Source organism: Eucalyptus grandis, chromosome 9 (assembly GCF_016545825.1).
Source record: "Eucalyptus grandis isolate ANBG69807.140 chromosome 9, ASM1654582v1, whole genome shotgun sequence".
In the NCBI taxonomy this organism is placed as follows: Eukaryota; Viridiplantae; Streptophyta; class Magnoliopsida; order Myrtales; family Myrtaceae; genus Eucalyptus; species Eucalyptus grandis.
Genome location: NC_052620.1, coordinates 23,245,881 through 23,267,241, shown reverse-complemented (window position 1 = coordinate 23,267,241; position 21,361 = coordinate 23,245,881). Strand labels below are relative to the sequence as shown.

The 21,361-nt window shown below is 39.7% G+C and overlaps 2 protein-coding genes across 2 annotated transcripts; both read right to left on the bottom strand.

The window, feature by feature from the left end:
* Positions 1 to 12,352: 12,352 nt before the first annotated feature.
* Positions 12,353 to 13,464, bottom strand: LOC104420468 (methylesterase 10). Its single transcript, XM_010032308.3, has 3 exons — positions 13,189 to 13,464; positions 12,716 to 12,838; positions 12,353 to 12,634 (listed from the first exon to the last, which is right to left on the bottom strand). Exons 1-3 carry the CDS (start codon positions 13,462 to 13,464, stop codon positions 12,353 to 12,355), a joined length of 681 nt encoding a protein of 226 aa, XP_010030610.3.
* Positions 13,465 to 14,510: 1,046 nt separating this feature from the next.
* LOC104418616 (L-ascorbate oxidase homolog) lies at positions 14,511 to 18,847 on the bottom strand. The gene is made up of 9 exons (XM_010030001.2): positions 18,759 to 18,847; positions 18,467 to 18,650; positions 18,011 to 18,120; positions 17,635 to 17,905; positions 17,389 to 17,488; positions 16,927 to 17,272; positions 15,759 to 16,124; positions 15,308 to 15,386; positions 14,511 to 14,905 (listed from the first exon to the last, which is right to left on the bottom strand). The coding sequence occupies exons 2-9, from the start codon at positions 18,611 to 18,613 to the stop codon at positions 14,708 to 14,710; spliced, it is 1,617 nt and encodes a 538-aa protein (XP_010028303.2). The 5' UTR covers positions 18,614 to 18,650; positions 18,759 to 18,847; the 3' UTR covers positions 14,511 to 14,707.
* Positions 18,848 to 21,361: the final 2,514 nt, after the last annotated feature.

Here is a 21,361-nt window from a genome sequence, read left to right as displayed (position 1 = left end):
ATTTAAGTGTCAAGTTATGTTGTAAGTGATTACTTAAGTGCTACTTGTGGTTAAAAGTAAATGATCATTTAAGTGCCAAAAATGACGTCATTTAGCGTATTCTTAGGGTTGTGAAAAATATCATATTTTTGGAAAATATTTTCTAGGAAATCATTTTCTAAGAAAATAACTATATTTCCTGGTGTTCAATTGAAACTTGAAATTTGAGTGAAAAAATGTTTTTCATTGTTTGTTGTCTAATTTGATTTTTTGGGAAAATTTACCAAAAAAATTAATTTTAATATATATTTTTTAAACAATTTTAATTTTTAATTATTTGAATTTTTAAAAATCGAATTTTTATTATTTTTAATGTTTCTTTCTTTTTCTTTTCCTCCCTCCGACTTCCTCCTCCTTCCTCCGCCGCCGCATGCCTCAACGTGGCCGTTGCCCAAGACCGACCAAGACGCAATTGCCGGATCCAACGAGCTTGAGGCTCGGCTAATCCGGGCGAGTTGCAAGCTCACTAGCAAACCAACGCGGCTCACCTAGATCAGCCAAGCCTTGAGCTCGTCGACCTTGGCGAAGCTCGGGCTCACCTAGTTCGAGTAAGCGCAAGCTCACCAACCTGATCCTAGCAAGCCTAAGCTCTCGAGGTCGACACACTCATTGCTTGCCATATCCGACGAGCTCGAGCTTCACTGAAGCTAGTGAGCTCACGGCTCCCTGATCCAGGCAAGCCCAAGCTCCGCCAAGGTTGGTGAGCTCGCGGCCCGCCGAATCTTGCCTTGGGCAAGGTTGGAGTTGGCTTGTGGCTGGTTGCCAACTGCCACCGTGGCTGGTGACCGGCCAAGGAAGAAGAAAAACAAAAGGGAAGAAAATCAAAAAGAATTAAAAACTCAATTTAAAAAAAAAAAAGGAAAAAAAACATAAAAATAAAGAAGAAGAGAGAAAACAAAGAAAATAAAAAAATCAAATAAAAAAAAAAGGAGGAGGAGGAGGAGGAACTGAGGGCTTATAGGGGTGTAAGACAAGAGAAATCAAGTGAGGAAAATATTTTCTACTTTCCAAAAGTGGAAAACATTTTCCTCTAGCTTAGAAGAATTTTTTCCCCTCGTGGAAAATGTTTTCCTCAAACAATTCATTTTCCGTGAAACATATATTAGAAAATTCAAAAAAGTTTTCTCAAAAGTTATTTTCCATGAAATGAATGGAGTCTTAAGGTGTGCATGATAAAATTTCTATTTCTCAATTTCTCTATTTTTCTATTGCCCGGAACAGGTTTGGAATAGAAATCCGTTTGGTAATGCAATTTCATTTTTATTTATTTCTAGAACATATTTTTTTTCCAGAAATAGATTTGAAGTAGAAATTAGAAGTTAAAATTTTTAACTTTTCTATTTCTGAAACAGAAATGAGAAATCAAAATTTTCTCATCATTCACTCTCGTCACCACCCATCGCTCACTTGTCGCTTTGTGGGATGCCGGATGCCCGTCGATTCTTGACCGCCCGCCACCAGCCCGGCCACCGTCACCAACTGCCGGCCACCAAATGTCAACCGCTGGCCATCGAACTTTGGCCACCCGCCGCTGATCACCGAACTTGGCACTAGAAGCCGAATATCGGACTTCGGACTTCACCACCCGCCGCCGATCACCGAACGTTGAACGCCCGGTCGCCGAACGTCGGACTCCGACCACTGAACGCCAGTCATTGCCGCTCCTAGAAATAGAAATTTTATTCTATTATCAAACAAATTTTTATTTCAGAAATAGAAATTTTGAATTATTATCAAACGAGTTTCTTTACTTAGAAATTCGTCCATGAAATAAAAATTGAAAAATCAATTTCTTGCCAGAAATTTATTTTTGTTCCATAAATTTTGTCATGTGCGCCCTTAGTGTCTACGTGGACAATCTTTTTAAAAGAATCGTCACATTAGTAACAATTTCATCGGAAAAAGCCACATAGCAATTTGATTGGAATTTCTCATTATCAGCACTTAAGTGTCACTTTCCTCTCCGATTTTGATACTTAAGTGTACTTTTTAGAAGTTTTGACATTAAGTGTTCATCCATGCTAAGTTTTGACACTTGGGATGTCTAGCACTCATTATTGATCATCGAAGGAGGAGCTTCTTGGCTAGGACTATGGGCACCGAGTGAGATCACAAAGGGGTGGTGACCGAAAATGAGAGACATCAAGGGGGCGACGCCGCTGGCAACATTGAGTACCCTTAATTCTAATACGTTGTCAAGTGAAGTCAATTAACTAAATAGGTCATTTTTATGTATTTTATCTTCTTCTCTTTTGAAGACACTGAGATATTTATAGTCCCTTCTCTGGTGGTTCTATTTTCTATTTTTTAAACTCCTCATTTTTTTAAATTCTGATCATGTGCCTGTCGCGACCAATTTTTTCGGGGTGTGAACCACCTAGGGTTTGGCTAATGGATTGTTAAGCCTAGACTTAACGCGGCTCTCCCAAGCCCATACCAATTCGCGACTTAGATTCAAGTTTTTAACATGCAATTGATTTTCAATTATGAGTCGCCACTAATCAATTTATGGTAGGTCGATTAGACACCTAAGTAAAATAATGGGAGAATTATTTTACTTCTACGAACCAGAGATTCTGGGTTCGATCCCCAGCAGAGTCGCCAAGCTGTCGCGACCAATTTTTTCGGGGTGTGAACCACCTAGGGTTTGGCTAATGGATTGTTAAGCCTAGACTTAACGCGGCTCTCCCAAGCCCATACCAATTCGCGACTTAGATTCAAGTTTTTAACATGCAATTGATTTTCAATTATGAGTCGCCACTAATCAATTTATGGTAGGTCGATTAGACACCTAAGTAAAATAATGGGAGAATTATTTTACTTCTACGAACCAGAGATTATGGGTACGAGGACTTGGTTACACTAGATTTCTCTAATGCCCTTTCGGTACCATTCTTTTAATTTTGAAAATGTTTTTGCAGGCAGCTTGAATTAATTTTAAATTCTAGCATATGAGGTGACCATGCAGGTGCGCAAACCATCAATTTAACACACAAGAAAGCAAATGAATAAATTGCAGGACTTACCTTATAGCAACGAAAGCATCTGCGTTGTTAGTTTAGAATTCACATCAGAGTCCTAGATATGATTTTTAATTAACACGCAATTTTTGTTTTGTTTTCACTTAATTAATGAAAATCATGCAATATGCAATGCATGCCACTAATTTAACATGAAATGATATGACATGGCAACATGACTTAGTTATATGACCTAAGCAATATGACATAACTAAGCATGTAGTCTATCCTAAGCATGAGATGATTTATTCTAAATAATAATTTTTTTGTATTTTCTATGAGATTCGAAATTAAAGAAATGCAACATTTAAATATGCAATCTAAATTAATCTAATGACCTAATTCTAATGACAGGCAATTTCTAATTAAATGCATCTAACAAAAATCACTAAATGACGTGCATTGTATGAAACTAATTCTATATGACGTGCACATGATTTTTATTTTCCTAATAAGCATGCAATCTATTTAGGAGAAATTATCTAAACCTATAATATGCAATCTTAGCATGCAATGACGTGCAAAGAATGCTCTAATTCTACATGACATATGCATATGACATTTTTTATTAAAAAAAATGCAATCTATCTTAGAAATTGCAACTAATTTATCCTAAGACAAAATTTTATGAAATTTTAAATTATCTATAGCTAGATTAAGATTCTATCTAATTTAAACTAGGGATTAAGTCATATTAAATCCTAATTTAAATCATGATATATCTTAACCTAGCAATCTCTAACCTAAGATGCAATTTATCTAAAAATCAATTTAAACTCAAAATGAGACATGCAATATTATCCAATATGCAATGACGTACCAAGAATGTCCTAATTCTGCATGACATATGCATGATGACCTTTTTTGTGTTTTTGTTTTATTAATTTCGAAATTAATAATTATCAAATTATTAAACCTGCAACCTAAGTCAAAAAAACTAGCAACCTAAATGGATTGATTTGATTTTTTATTTTTTTTTTTTTTGGATTCGAAATAAAATCTCTATTCTAAATATGTAAGATAACAAGAAATATTCTAAAACAATCCTAATCCTAACTCAAATATTTTTTGGATCTTTTTTATTTAACAAAATAAAATTGATTCAACTAACGTGACGACAAATTAGATAAGATAGTATCGATATCTACAAACCGGCAAACCATATCTCGCGCATGAGATCGGGCGGCCATTTTTAAATAAATCGCGAATCGAATCTCGGGCGAGAGATCGGATTGACGATTTTTCAAGCGGTGCGGTGCGAGTCGGATTTCGGACGCGAAAATCGGACTATCAATCACAAATTTCACATGCTGTTTCATATCGAACACCTCATCATCAAATAAAGAAACAAAATGAATAATAAAAACTAAATAAATAAATAAATAAAAATAAAATAAAATAAGAAATCTACCTAATTAGGGTTTTGGCCTCTAAACTAGGGTTAGCCGGCGGCTAAATGGATTGCCGTTCGGAGCTCCGGTGAGGGCGGCGGGTGGACCGGCGGCAGCAACATTAACCTGCGGGCAGGGGGGCTGCTGTCCGGCGTTTTGGGAGCAAGCCGCAGCTGGTTCGTCGCTCGGGTGTGCATCGGGTCGGATATGGCAGAGCAGCACGGCGGCAGGGTTCGGGGCCTGCTAGCGTCGAGCGGACCACCGGATCTGCAGCAGCGACTGGTCACGGACCGGCGCGGAGGTGCGGGCTACAGGGGACGCCGGGGCATCGGATGGGCGTATAGTGGCTCGGGCTCCAGATCTGGAGCGGTGCTGCGAGCAGGGGCGGTGGGTCGTGCGGCGGTGGCGTCTGCGGAGCTGCGAGCAGAGATAAAAGGCGGGGGCGCCTTGGCCCGGTGACGCTGCAACAGAGGGCGAAGCGACCCAGGCGTCGCGGATCGACACGGCGACGGCTTCGTCGGGCTACCGGTGTCGCGGCTTGCGCGGGTGGCAGGGACCAGCGTGGCTTCAGCAGATGACAGCGAAGGAGATCGGCACTGGAACAGCAGCAACGAACAGGGCAAGTGACGTCGGGTCGTCGGGGCAAAGGCGAAGCGGCGACGGCGCGGCGTCGTGTCTGGACCTCGGGCGGAAGGCGCGGTGGCACAGTGCTCGCGGTTGAGTGATGTGGGCGCAGCTGCCGGCGGCGGCGGAGGTTATCGGTGACTGGAGAGGCGCCGGCAGAGGGTCCAATGAAGAAGACAAACAGTGGTTCCTCTTTCCCCTCAGCTGCACGTCCGATCACTTCTTTCTGCAAAGCACTGTTGCAGCTGTACCTTCCCTGTTTCTTTTTCTTTCTTCACGTTTCCTATAGCTTTTCCCCTCTGTTGACTTATCAATCGGTTTTTTCTTTTCTCGTGATCTTCTACGAAAGAAAAACCACGGTAAAGACTTCCCCTTCTTCCTTTTTGCGATTTTCCTTTTTACTCGAGAGAAAACCAAGAAGAAGTCCCTCTCTTGTGTGGCCGTATATTCAATGTGTGTGGCCCTCACTGAAACCCTACGCGAAAACCTTTTTATAGGCTGAAGATTAGGGTTTTATTTTCCTTTTCAAATCAGCATCCGCGAAGATTTCTTTTTCGCACGCAATATCACTTTTCTTTTATTTTCCACATCTCCCGATTTTATCACCTAAAGATAAGATTGCAACCCGATTTTCTTAAATTCCAAAATCCACCGTAATATTATTTCAAATCTCAATTTAGGTAATTCTTGTCATTAAAAGAAAACAGGCTCGGGCCAATTTACTTGCTTCGTGGGCTTAGTCCGACCTGCCAAATTAAAGCTTAGAACTACTAAATCAAACCCATTTGTCACCGACCCAATGTAAATGCAAATTAAGAAACAAATGCACCTAAAACTATATGCTATGCAATTAACTATTTTTTTCGGAATAAAATTAACCCTTAATTTTTTTAATGCAATAAATGACTAAGCGGGTCGCCAAAATTTAGGTGTCAACAGCGCCCTTGTCAATATAAAACGCGCAGCCACCTAATTCGATTGTCTCACCAAGTGCTCATCTTTTTCTTCAAGATATCTGACCGAGTCCCTCTTAAAATTTTCAGTCTACAAAATTCCTTCCTTAACCAGTTGTGCATGGAGGTGATCCCGGGTGCGCCGGTCCATGGGAGCAATCTTGGAAGCCCAGGTGAGAGCGCGTGAGGCGCCGAATGCAAGGCTTCTTGGGCGCGCGCAATCTTTCTGGTTGATGGACGGTCAAGATTGGGCCAACTGCTGATGCATCTGCTATCTTATCCACTTTATCCAAATTTGAGCAATTTCCCATAAATTTAGAATTATCATTTACCTTATCCTATGAAATCCCAAAACTCTAAAGCTATGTTTTACAATTTTTATAGGATAATAAAATATCCTATTCAGTGTTTGACAACATCCTCCATATTATATATCCAGATAAAATGCCGGATGAGATATCTAGACTAGAGGATGAGATAAACCCAGATTAAATAATAATAATAATAAATTAATAAAATAACTTAACATTTATCTTCCAACGATTGAGCAATGCATCCGGTTTTGCCAATCACCGCATAAGGACCACCTCCACGACAATCAATCATTATTGCCTCCAATTGTCGCCGATCGTCTTCATCAGTTGGCTAATCTTGTTCCAACAACTAAAGTAAAAAGGAGAAGTCATCGCCGATCATTGTCCACAATGCATGTCTACTCATAAAACGTGACAAAAATAATATCATCTCTATTAGCTCTAGCGATGCAAATAGATTGGTCACCACAAATTACAACAACGAATTGTCGCTACCATTGGTTATCCATGGTGGTACAACAATGGTGACTTTTTGTCTCCGACAAGGAATAATCATATCGTAATTGCATTATCTCTAAACCTCAACTTGCCAAAATGATCTTGTACCGGCCTGCAATCTGGTCCATTAAAACCAAATCTAAGATATTCAGCCTAAGTAAATTATAGATCAATAATCAAGAATTTTTGAAATTTTTGGTGCCCCTCGTTACCCTCAGATCGGCTCCAATGTCAAGTGGCGTCTGAACTTCGCATGTGGCATCCACCACCTTATTGCCACCCTTTACCTCTACATCATTTCCTCCTACCTCATCCACTAGATCAGTCACCTAGACACCTACCGTGGTCGCTCTATGAGGCCCTCGGCGACTCGAGGCTTGTCCTTGCCGACGTTTGAATCGCCTCCAACACAACGATGTTAGCGAGGAGTACGGCCAATCAATGGATATGGCAAAGTCAACGGCGAAGGATGCAAATCAGAGGGAGCTGAAGAGAGTGAGTTTGATGAGCTGGTGAGGAAGCTTAAGAGGTAATATCTAAATATCACAGGAGATTGCGCTTGGCAAATGAGATTTTCAAAGATTTTCAAATGTTTTTAATCCTACCTTGGATTACTAAACATATGATGAGACTTTTTATAATCCGGAGAATATTTGGAAAATTTATAATCCTATTTTATCGTATAATTTCTTAATTTTAATCTGAATGACCAAACGTAACCTAACAATTTTGAATAGAGCTCATCGAGCCATATTTGAGCACCCAACCTAATGGAGATTTGATTCATGATTGGCCTCACCTCTCAGTCTCAAGTTTAAGCTTCAAGAAAGTTGGAAATTGAAGTTTGGAGGTTACCTCTCAACTTAAGCTCCAAAAATCTTGGAAATGTCATTTCGAGCTTATCCTCCTCACATTAGTCCCATTTGAGCTCATATCTTTCATTACAAATTGGATTTGAAACTCTCATATCATGCCAAGTGACCTCTCGAGCTCACCTCTAGATTCCTTCATATGTGTTGATCCTAAAATGCAATGAAATGCATGCTAATGCGAACTATGCAACATTGATACTTTTATTAAGGGTCGAATCCGATTCCTAATTTCTTATGCGATTAGTACTAAATGAAATGTCCAAAATTTAGTTGTCAACATTGCCCATATAATTTTTCACAGGCCATATATTCCTCCATCATTGATTAGAGAAAACTTCCTCCAACCAAGTCAAGTGATTGGAAATTTACAACTACAAACATCACCCACATTTAATTTACAGTAAGTTTGTATGGGTATGATGTCAATAACTTGTAACCCATTTATTATAGGCATCTTCCTTCTATCGAAAGGAGAAAAAGCCAACAATTTTCAGTGTCAATTAACTTTATAAGGACATGTAAGCCTTTCGTCTGATAAGTCTTCTCACTTTTATTAAATGCATTGAACCCAATTTGTTGGCCATCAAGAGGTCTCTAAAATGTTAGGGTTGATTGCACGATCACAAGAAAATAAAGCCTGAAAGTGAGAAAGAGAATATATATATACCCATTAGCTATTCATGGGCCTAAGCCTAAACTACTAATAAAATATAGGCTCAAACTATAAAAGTCCTCTAGCAGCTCAATTCAGGATTTGCGTGTCATCCTGTTGATGGAGAGTATAAACCAAACCCCCGCATAAAAGTTTGTTGGGTAAGATGAAATGCCTCTCACAAGGACTTGTTTCTCTCAAAAGCTGAAGGGGAATAATAATTCTAGTACATTTATCTTACTCTTCCATGCTTGAATGCTTCATAGCATTAATGCTCTTGGAGATAGTGGCATGATGGGCAAAGGAAGGCATTGCTAACTTAGCAAGAAGAGCCTTGTGTGAGCTGCCATGATGAATCCAACTCAACGTTGTCTTAAATTTGCTCTCCATAAGTCCTTGTAACGAACATAGAAGGAATCCTAGAAGAGAAGTTGAGCATAGATTGAGTGGAGCTTATTTTCAAGAATCTTCGCTAATTAATGAAGATTAATTTTCTTATGCATATGTTAGTTTCAACCCATTGCTGGTGTTGAAGATATTTCTTGAGTTTGAATTGGTAAAATAAACTTGATCAAAATAGAAAGTATTCTAGTTTGAGTAAGTTTCCTATATTGGATCAAAATCTTTTATGTATAAAAAGTGAGTCTTTTTTATGAAGAGTATCTACAAGAGCTTTTGGCTATGATAATTAATTGCACGGCATGCTTATGAATTACATCCTGAGTGTTTGAAGCAGTGAAAAATCTAGTATTTGGATCTTGTGTAACTCTTTTGTGAGATTAAGATATTGTTTCGCGAGAAATTATGAGGTCTAGACACTGTGTAAATTGTTGGATGTAATTGGGGGCTAGAAAATATTGAGAGTGCTTGAGTAACTCGAGTATGATTGTAATTATCTCCGTATCATTTAATTTATAGTAAAATTTTGTATTGCTTTCCCCGTGAACGTAAGTCACATTGATTGAACAATGTAAATCCAATATACAATTTATTTTATTGTTTTATTTGATTGCTTGCTTTTCGCAATAGTTGGAACCCTCTAAGATCATTACACAACAAATCCAACTCCATTAAAGTTTAGCAAGTCCAAATCACAATCAAGGTAGGTTTTGCTGGAAACACTTGGTTATAGTGATACAAATGATTTTGATTGGGATGAGTCCCAAAACTTACACATCGTTAAGTCCTAAATTTGTAATTTCGATGCACTTAAGTCCTTCCATTAAATTTGTCTGCTTTAACTAGACGGAATATTTTTTTATGACTTTTTACATCATACCTAATCATGTCAAATTTCCGTCCATTAAAACCTAATGGAGTTAACCAAAGGACTAAAATTTTAGGACATAAATCCATGAAACGAAAGGTTTAGTATACAAACACATCATTGTAAATACTTTTAGGAATCCTGTTGTAATATTCTAGATGGTTTTGGCAGAGGAAGGTACAGTTTAGCATACTATAAATCTGCTTAACAGTTTGCGAGTCTTTTGATTTGAGTAATTGACAAGATTTAAATGAAGAATAGAGCTACAAAAAGCAAATGTAAGCAATTGTGAGACTTTAGGAAATACTACCATTTTATTTAGTTCACAGAATTAGAATAGTAACAGTATTTTGGCATATTGTAATGGGGTGAAATGCGAATTGAACCAAATCACTTCGTACTCTATATCTCAAATGTAATTCTTAGCAATGTCCTCAAAGCATTGACAAAGCTCATGGGGCTTGGAGAGCACGGCCAGGTGATTGGTTTCTCTGATCGGCTTCACCGCCTTTGGAGGACTCTGTCCGATCATCCGTCTCTAGAACTCCACCTCGATGGCTTTGTCCTCTCCACATACCACGAAAACTCTTTTCACTCCGTCAGGAGAGATTCGTTCACCAAGTCCTCCATGCTGGTGTCAGTAACATCTTTGCTAATTCCAGGTGCTGTAGTTTATGTGATTCCACAATATACATCGTTAAAGAGTAAATGGCACTTGGTCCAGTTACCTTAAATTGACAAAAATGCCTCCACACTTCATGAAAATTAACACAAAAGAAAGCGAAAAATGAAAAATTTTGATTAAGTTTCTTCCAATATGTAGTGAGAGCAATGCAAAGCAAAGAGTATGCATTGGCCTTAAGAGACTGATTGATTGATTTTGAAGGAAACACTTGAATTGGCAATTAGCCGTGATGGAAGCTAATAAATATGAGTAAGTGTTAAATGCATCCATGTTGTCCAAACGCTTACGCCGGCTGGTACACACCTAAATAACCGAATTCAATAAGTGTATGATGCCAAGACAATTATTATATACCAAACTCTTATGCTGAAGAAGGTTCCTCGGTGGAGAATTTCATATGCCATCGCCAGCAAAGCCATTGATTTTCACGGGCACTTACCTGGCTTTTCCTAGTCAGGTTGCCTTAGGAATCAATGACGCACTATACTTTTATTGCAAAATTGCAAACGTATGCTTGACTTGCTTGCGGCTCTTTCCCTTCGTTTTGTACTAGTGCAGGACACCGTCTCCAAATATGATGATCGGAATTCACTAGTGTACCTTCTCCGTGTGAGAAATCAACAGCTACAATTTCTACTATTTATTGTGGGGTGCGTTTAGGATTGCATTTTAAAGCAGTTTTGAGCCCTTAGATCTCTAAGTAGAAATTTTGGCATTTGATTAAGCATATGTCCGTTTTATCCCGTTGTTGGACCCCGATAAGATTTTCAAGGAACAAATTTTAGCCGATTACAATTTAACAAGTCCAAATCACAGTGCCGATCAGCGTGTGCATGGGTTCCCCATTGAGAATGTGTCTGAAATTTAAGCACGTAAAAGAAACCCGATCCAAATAAGTTTTCTAGTTTGAGTAAGTTTTTTAGCCTGAATAGGTTTTTAAATGGGGTTCCAATTTTTTTATAACAAATATTATATATGTAAAAGATGGAATTCTATGATTTTTATACACTAGGGCAAACAAGAGAAGTGTTAGGTTTTTCTCTTTGAGAGTTTTCTTATTGAGCTTTCGGTGAGAGATTGTGATTTAACAGTGGTGGGTTTTCCTTTAGTGTAATTTAGGATTGGGAAACACTTTAGCAATTAGCCATCATAAACTTTGTATTTTCCATATTCATGGTGGATTCGTTGACGGTTGGAGCTCCCCATGAATTGGTATTGACACTTAGATGAACCACATAAATTATTATCGTTCCTCGTCATTTTTTTGGTAATTTCTTCTTTTCCCATTATATGTAAATTGTAAAGTTTGTTAACTTCCACATTCTTCATCAACAGTTCCCTCTAAGAAAAGGCAAGTGTAAGCCAATGAAGAAGGTGCTGGTGCAAATGCTTGATTACAATGATATTAAGGTTTTTTTTTGGGGTAAGTCCTAAAACTTGTCTAAATTTTAGAATTTTTGTTATGTTTTTAAATCCTAAGCACTTGTAACTTTGATGCCTTTGGGTCTTTCCATTAACTCCATCAGTTTTAAGTGGACGAAATATGTCACTGGTCTTTTTTATGATTTTTTAATTCTACATGACCATTAATAAAAAAAAAATGTCACGTAGATATTCCGTCCACTAAATCCTACAGGAGCCTAAAGAGGACTAAAGTATACATCTGTGACAAGTCTTAGAACATAAATGCACAAAATTAAAATTTTAGAATACATAAAATTATTTAGGACTCTTGCGTTAATTGTCACATCCGGTTTAGGACTCCTGTGGTGATTGTCCCATTCTGTTTTGGCAGAAAAAATGGTACAGTTTAGGATTTTACGAAAGTGCTCAATAGTTTGCGGAGTCTTTTCACTTGAGTAAACAACAAGATTCAAATCAAGAATTGAGCTAAGAAAAGCAAAGGTAAGCGAATGTGAGGGTTTAGGAAATACAATCCTATTATTTAGTTCCTAGATTTACTATAGTAACGATTAATGCGGCAGATCGCTAATGGTGCGAATGCAAATCGAACCAACTCAGTTCATACTCTTTTTCTCAAAAGCAATTCTTTGCAATGTCCTCCAAGCATTGGCGGAGCTCATGGGGCTTGGAGAGCATGGCCATGTGATCGGCTTCTGCGATCAACTTCACCGCCTTGGGAGGATTCCGATCAATCATCCGTCTCTGAAACTCCACCCCAATGGCCTTGTCGTCTCCACATACCACAAAAACCCTTTCGACCGACCCAAATCTCTCTTCCGTGAGGGAGGATTCGTTTGCCAAGTCCTCCATGAACATCCTCACCGGTCTTGGTAACAGCCTCGCTAATTCCAGGTCCTGTTGTACATGTGACTCCATAGTATACATCGTTGTTAACTTAGTTGTTATGTGAGAAGAGTAGTAACGTGCGAGTCTCACCTCTGGTGGACAGTTTTGGTACAGCTTCTCGGCCAGGTAATCGTTTCCCTTCCCACGATCGTGGTTATGATCAAATGTATAGTTTTCACTCATTGACGTCTCCAGTTTGCTTTCTCTGAAGAGCTAATTCGAACAAAAGCGTATGAAGAACTTCCATCACTAGACTGTATTCCCTATAATAAAGCTCCTAAGAAAATGTTATTATTCACGTTGATCGACATGGTCTTTTTTTTATTTTTTGGAGAACCCAAAACAGTAAAGGAACGGCATTAAAGTGCAAATTGGATACGCATGTGCGAAATCTTTCAAAGTCCCATCAGGTATAGATAATGTTAAACCTATGTAATTGCAAAATGGTTCGAAGTCATGAGCTCTGTCCCGAAACCATGCTAAATAAATGAACTTCTCCCAGAAAAAGTTGTGCTATTTTTAGGACAATGCCAAAGATATTAGACATCTTTGTGCCGTCGTACCTCTTGCATGAGAAGTGCAGCCGGGATTTTCGGTCTAGGGATGAATGCTGCAATATAAACTGCCACTTCGACTTTCTCGGGAAATCTCTCCATGGCTAGCGAAATGCAAAACCCTCCGTAGCTGTGACCTACCAATATAACCTTCTCATCCTGAGGAAGAGAGGCCATCAGTTCCATCAGTGGTCGCATGAAGTCATGTATCGTCGAGATCGTGTCCAGCCCTGCGCCACTCAGATCTAGGCCGGTAACACGGTGGCCAGCTGATTTGAGCCGCATCGCCACCTTGTACCAATACCAAGCTCCGCCTCCGGCACCATGGACCAAAACAAAATGTCTCTTCCTATCCATATGAACCTGAAGATAACCCTTGAAGCTAGTAAATATGAGTGTTTGTCAAATGCATATATATTGTCCCAAACACTTATGCCGGCCGCCACACACCCAAGTAACCGAATACAAGAAGTGTATGATGCTAAGATAACTATGATATGCCAAATTCTCATGCAAAAGAAGGTTCCGGAGTGCAGAAATTCAGATGCCATTGCCAGCGTAGGCTTCGATTTTCACGGGCACTTTCCAAACTTCTTTTTTCAGGAAAATAAAATAAAATAAAATAAAAATTGGGCAGACTTGTAAAGGTAGAAAATTTATTAAATCGCAGCATCTATGCATATCGGGCTTACCTATTCTTTTTATGACGGATTGTGCCACGCTTATTTGGGTTTCCTCATAGGAATCAATGACACTACTTTTATTTTGAGATTCTAAAACGATCTTGACTTGCTTTCGTCTCTCTCTCTCTCTCTCTCTCTCTCTCTCTCTCTCTCTTCGTATTCACAGTGGGATATATTTAGGAATGCATTTCAAAGCAGCTTTGAACCCTCAAAGACATTAAAGTAACAATTTTGGCGTTTCGTTAACGTCTGTGGAATGACGCTACATCGAGAATACTCAAAGCCCATTGCACGTCTTCCTTGCTTTAAGCTTCTCAGCACTCCAATTGCTTTTTAAATAAAAAGAGATATAACATTTTAATTCAACTTAATAATTGCCAAAACAATGAAACAGTCCAATTACATTGGCAACATCCGCATCATAGCAAAGAAAACTTTTCCAAAAATCCAAAGCCTTAAATTAGTGTATTCAAAGTTCAAACTTCCTTAACCAGTCAAGATAAACAAGTTCCCTGGACACACTTATTAACACACAACTCTAATTTATCGTCATAGTATAGCACAGTTTTTCGAAAAGAATAGGTCCGGACATAAATAGTATCACGAAATGCACAAAGATGGTCATTGAGAAAATTATTTGAATATTGTTTATTTTCAAGATACAATTGGAGAGAAATCAATCATTTCAAACTATCAATCATTTCTTTCCTTCCGACACCAACATTTACAGTCACCCCATCGTGACTGAAAGCTGAATATACCGAGTCCATATAATAAAAAAGTGGAACCAGAAAGTAAAAAAACAACGAAATTTAAGGGACTAAAAATGGGAAGGGAGATTCTTTCTAGGAGCTCTTGGCTTTGCCGCAAAGCAACACGTTTTGTGGGGCGTCGTATTCGGTGTAGGGGCTCTTCTCGTTGTTCCAGACCCGGATGTAAAGCTGCTGCCCCAGGTACTGCTTCGACCAGATCGCTGACCTCAAGTTCCACATCCCCTTGTTGTCCAAGGACACCAGTATTGCACTCCACGACAGAGGGTATACCTAGTAATTCCCAAGCATTTTTCGTTTACTAGGCTAAACAACAACAATTTATTCTAAACCTCAATCGTAATTGGTCCGCAATAAAGCCGATTTCATGGCTGGACCATGAAGTTGAGGCTCACGAAGTAATCGGTTGAGCTTCACGAACATGATTGCCTGGGCTCTGATTCAAGATCGAGCTCTACTAGGATGAAATGCTTAGGCTTAGTCTACACAACAAGTGCATTGGTAGAAAAATGTCGGAAGTGTTTTTCTATAGTAAACGTGAACGTGAACTCGAGTTTTAATGTATAATATAAGTCGAGAATATATTGTATTCACGTCTTTTACCTGTAAAGGCTGCTCACACTTTATTTAAACCTAATGGTAGATAGTGTATGTTTCTCAAGTAGGTCATTGTACCTGAACAGTGTCTCTAGAGACCGCATCGGCCATGTTGTACCTTTTCCGCATATCCGGCGTCCACTGGCCGGAACCATATCTGTATAATCAAACATATCAGATGGTGTTAGAAATAAAGCATACAAATATTCTCATGCATCAACCATGGTCGACTAAACTTAATTAACAAAACAGTGGGATTCACAAAGGATCTGCTATCCATCATCCTCTAATTGATTCTATCACGTCGCTTATTTAGTTGAGGCCACCTTGTAGAGTACTTTGTAATTGGATGTTGTACAAATAACCAAGCAGGAATTTAGTTCGATCATGATTCGTGACAATGATGAATTTACTATATTAGGGATCGTCTATAATTGACTTACATATCTGCGAAGATCCAATCTATTCCTTTTAATCCAGACTAACATAAAGAGAAATTATATATTAATATATACGCATAGCATCATACCCAACAGTATAGAAGCTGTAGCCATCCAAGTGCCAGGACTGTATAGCCTTCTCAGTGTTCTGGAAGATGATCTCTACAAAGTCGTGGAGCGTCGTCCCGACAACTGAGGTGCCCAGCGCGTCCGGCCCTGAGGGAGGAGTGTCCTTGATGCTGTTCAGCGTGAAGACCCCGGGAATGTTGAAGTAATCGGCCAGCTTGAGCGGGGTGTCCGGGTCAACGTAGGAGACGTTGTTCACAGTGTACCTGAGCGTGCCATTTATTTTGGTAGGGGCGTTGGCCAGGATGAGTGTCCTATTCACTTGGATTGTGCCGTAATGGTAGGAGCCTTGTGGGTTCGGCCTTGCGGCATTGGCCGTCAAGTTCGTCCTTCATCACAAAAAAGAAAGAAACACCAAACAAAAGAAAACCGTTAATGGATGCGCCCCATATATAGTTTATGTAAGTCAGAATTTCTTATGTGGCTTTTGAGTACATGATACATCGAGAACATAAAAAAGTTACAGAAAAAAACAGAGAATTTAGAGAGACTCGCGGGCATGGCCACCACCACTGAGGCCCGCCACCACCTTGCGGTGGTCGGTGCCTTAGCGCGGTGGTCGTGGCGAAGATCTTCGCGGATCTCGGATTCCCCAAAGCCTACTGGTTCTTTTGCCGAAAGATTTCATGGACAGAGCATAGATTAGCTTGGCCCACTGCTTCAATCTCGATGTGTGAACACCAGATCCGAGGTAACAATTAAGGTCTTTCAATTGAAATTGAAATTCCCAAGAGCCAAAAAGAATAATTTCCAGAGGGGTTGACTGACTTATTTTATCAAATTCCTGCAATTAATTTTGAACCAATTTGCTTTGCCCGCTTGAAGTCTCACCGTGTAATTTTAAAACAATAGGTTTCGAGAACACCAAACCTTCTAGATCGACTTTTCGTACTTCATTATTCTAATCTGGCCGAGTAACATACACTAGTTCAGATTTTCCTCAGCATCTGGCTGGCCGGAAATTTCAAATCTGGCCCGACAATGACCTAGCTAACACTAGCCAAAATGTGCACATTTTGGATTCTGATCTGCAATCTTTAGGTTCTCTTTTTGCCTCATGGACGGCATTGGCATCATTATTGTTATGATTTAAATTAAGGAATCACAAGAAGTTTGTGAGAATTAATTTACCTGAGGGTCCTAGCTTGTTTCATGGACCAGTGGATTTGGTAGGTTGGACCAATTGGCAGAGGCAACGAGGCTGGGGTGTTAGATCCGTCGTAGTGAAGCAGTGCGGTGGCATTTAAGATAGGCTTTGTGAACCGGGACGAGCAAACCACAAAGTAGTCCTTGGGCGACCATTGCAATGTGACCAGAACCGTGACGGATTGCCCCACATGGACATCCAGCGATTCGTACACCTCTTGCAGAGTGTGACATCCCTCAACTTCGACCAAGGTGATATTGTGGCCTTGAATCCTGAAGTTGATCGAAGTAGCGATTCCCACATTGGAAACCCTGAACTTGTATGTTTGTCCTGAAATGTCCGTCAAACATTAATTCCGATTATTCCTTTCTCATTCATTTAGATGTTAGCAGATATTTTCCATTTTCGAAGGTGCATAACTTCAAATGATGCAGATGTTTTTTTACCTCTTTGACCGGTGAATGTGAAACCATTAGGACGTCCATTGATGATAATACCGTCAGGAAGAGGAAGAAGATTGCCCTTGTCGAGGGTTTGCTGTAGGGCCTAGAACGGCATGGAGTGAAAATAAATAAATAATTTAATTTAATTTAATTTAATTTAATTTAATTTAAAAAAAAAAAAAAAAAAAAACATAGGCTTATAAGTCATAAATTTTTCCATTAAAAAAAAGTGAAAATAATGCAACATACCTTGTGGTCGCTCTTGTACCAATCACCAACAAGAAGAGTGAACTCTCCGAATGGCGTGGGATATGGAATTGGGATGACTGATCTCTGCGCGATGTTCAAAGCTCCGAAACCTCCGTCAGCTCTCTGAAGCCCGATTGAAGGGAAGTACATGAAGGTCCCGATCTGATCCTTCAACTGGAACTTGTAGGTCCAGTTCGTGCCCGGTGGGATCGGGCACTGCGTCCCGAGCACTCCGTCTTGCCATGAGTTCTTCCGCTGCTGGACCCCCTTCCTGATAGTCAATGACACACGGACATAATTAGCATCATCATCATCATCGTTTTACGATTAATAATTGAGATATAAATCGAATGCTGAGATTTATTTGCTACGTTACCACGTGAGGAGGAAAGGTTCATCTAGCTTGTTAACCACGTTTAAGACGATGTTGTCATTAGTGATAGCTTCAATGGGTGGCCCAGGAAACTGACCATTGATTAGGATGCCCTGCAAGAATTATTGGAACTAATTGATGAACAAAGGCTAACTTATCAACTTTCCAATGCAATCTTTGACTCTCTAATATCGACCTCACAACAAGCTCATCACTATTAGATATTGCTATTATCACGTCGTACATAAGATTTTTGTGTAAACGTAATGGCCTAATTTTAACTTCATGACAGCCCATCTTAGCGTCAGCAGAGGCTAGATAGCTCTAGTCCGGGGCATGAGCTAACTGCACAACATTACTGTTTTTGCAATGGAAAGATGAGCAGATGTCAATCATTTGGTATATAACAAAGGTTTTTCTTTTTTTCTTTTTTTTCCTTATTGCTTTGTAGTAAATTACCTGTTGAGATACACCAAGAGGAGAAATTGTTCCGTAAGTGACCTCCCAATTGAAGTACCTATACGGGTCTTCAGCATTGGCGAAGAAAGCACCGAGCCATGCCAAGGATACAACGAGAAATATGTGCAGGAATCGGGCCTGCCTCATTCCTGCCACAGTATTGTATGCTCAGCTGTCCAGATATCTGCAAAGTCCGATTATAACTCCGTAGTCAAACCTTATTCTCCTAGAACTTCCATGTCAAGAACAGGAGGCAAATGAGAAGCGCAGAAAGCCTAGTTCTGAAACGTACCGATATGGAGAGAAGCAATCAGAACTTTCCTCCACCAAATGGAGGGAAAATGGAGCAAAAGGGTGCGAACTCGACGATTTGTGCGGTCACTGTGTAGTATCAAGAGTTAAACCTATGCACGTCTTTATATAAAATGAGCCTTGCATGAAGAAGAAGAAGAAGACTGACAAACGTAATAATCAAATTGAGCTCGAAACGTAGGATCGACCCGGTGACACATGAAAACTCGTTTGGCGGCGCACTTCACGGTCGAGCTCGAGCTGGTTACGCCCTCGCATCACAGCTCACTCAAGCTCATGCATACCCTAATAAATTTAAACAAGCTTAGTCTATAAAGATTAAAGTAAACAAGCTTTGACTCGGCTTTTCTCGGGAATCTTGATTCCACACCCAATTGGATGCTTTGTTTATTTGACTTTGTTGCGTCCGAATCAAACTGCTTTTGTTAAAAGCATAAAAACATGTCAACTGTTGGGGCTGGAGTCCGGCTTGTCGGTGGCGGGAAGGGAAGATTCTGGGAGAGACGCGATCGCGTCGCAGCCGAGAACGGATCGTAATTTAATGCGTCGGAAGGTTTATTCGAGAATTGTTATACATATACTACTTAGACTCTGTTTACAAAAATGAGTATACAAAACAATCAGAGAGCCTTTGGCTGTATGTTAAACATTGCCAGCTTATTTCAAGATCTAATTATATTTGACCGGAGAAGTGTGGAAAAAGTTCTAAACCTTTTGTATTTATACCAATTTAATTATAAACATTTTATTGATGCAAATTTAGTCGTAAACATTTTCATTTTGTACCAATTCAGTCATTTCCGACTAATTTTGGTCAAATTTTGCTGACTACACACCGGCTGACTGACGTGGCACAATCGACGTTGACGTGGACAATTTTTAATAATATTTTAATATTTTTGAATTTTTATTTTTTCCATTTCATTTTCTTTTTCTTTCTCCTCCTCCTTCCTCCAGCTAGTTGCCAAATCTCGGCAACCAGCAAGAGGCGACAACCAGTGAGATTGAGGTCAACCTCGCCGGAGGCTACGATGGCTACCTCACATTGGGCGACGAGGCTAGCTCGAGGCTGGGCAAGGCTCGAGCCCTCGCCAGAGGCTGTGAGGGCTCCCTTATATTGGGCAGCAAGGCCAACTTGAGGTTGCGCAAGGCATGACCTCATTGGATCTAGCGAGGTTGAGCCTTGCCCATGGTCATCGAGGCTGTCCTCACTGCCTAGGCAGCCTCGGTAAAGGCCAAGTGAGGCTTGACCCTCGCCAACCCAGCGAGAGGCCGCTCTTGCTACCTAGGTGGCTTCACCAGAGGCCAAGCGAGGCTCGACCTCGCTAGCCCAACGTGAGGCCACCCTCACCACTTGGGCGACCTCACCCATGGCCTAACGCGAAGCCGTCCTTACGGCCTCTGGCGAGGACTCGAGCCTTGTCAGTGGCTGGTGAGGTGGACCTTGACCTCACTAGCTATTGCCTCTAGTTGGTCGTCGAGGTCCGGCAACTAGCTGGAGGAAGGAAGGGGAGAAAGAAAAATGAAAAATAAAATAAAATAAAAATTAAAAAATATGAAAATATTATTAAAAGTTATCTACGTTAGCCAACTAGCGCATAGTTAGCAAAATCTAGTCAAAATTGATCGAAAATGACTAAATTGACACAAAATGAAATTGTTTAGGACTAATTTGACACCAATAAGAAGTTTAAGACTAAATCGACACAAATGCAAAATGTTTAGGATTCATTTTCCCTATTTTACCAAATCAGTCAATAAATGGCTCTTGTTCTATCAAGCATTACCCTTGTTAGTGTGCATTCTTTTGGTTTTAGGATGAGAAAGCATATTTTACTAGGCATCTAACTTTTTCATAGACCTTCATGGGTGGCATAGTTAGTTGAGATGTTAGGAAGTATGGTAAGTGGATGTCGCATGTTCAAATTTCATCAATTGCGGGAGAACTATTATAAAAGTCACTTGTATATACCAAATGTACAAGGTGTTTTACGGGGTTTCCAAAAAGTTGGATCTTTTCCCTAATGACCCTAGATTTTTTAAGACACATGTTTTACTAGGAGAATACTTATGATCCATTTATTTTGTGGAAAATACATAATTTTTTGAAAAATATTTTTTAGTAATTTTGGCTGAAACTTGAAAAAGACCTGAAAAGTTTTTGTCGTTCGATAAGAAAATTATAATGGGGATAATTATAAAAAATTTCATATTTTTAATTATCTTTTATTTTCTTTTCTTTTTTTCTTTTTCTCTTTCCTTGGCCGATCACTATCCACGGCAACAGAGGTGGCGATCGGCCATAGGTGAGCTCAAGTCTCACCCAAGATTGGCAAGGCTTGAGTTAGCAATAGGGCATGAGCTCGCTTGATCTAGTAAAGCTTGAGCCTCTAGCCGCGAGGCCGCAAACTCAAGCCTTGCCTACAAAGGGCAGGAGCTTGCTGGCCATTGCTGGTCTAGTAAGAAGCCGAGAAAGAAGCAAAAAGAAAAATGAAATAAAGAAAAAGGGAAGGGAAGGAAAAAAAGAAAAGAAAAAAATTTAAAATATTAGAAAAATTTCAAACTTTTTAAAAATAAAAAATA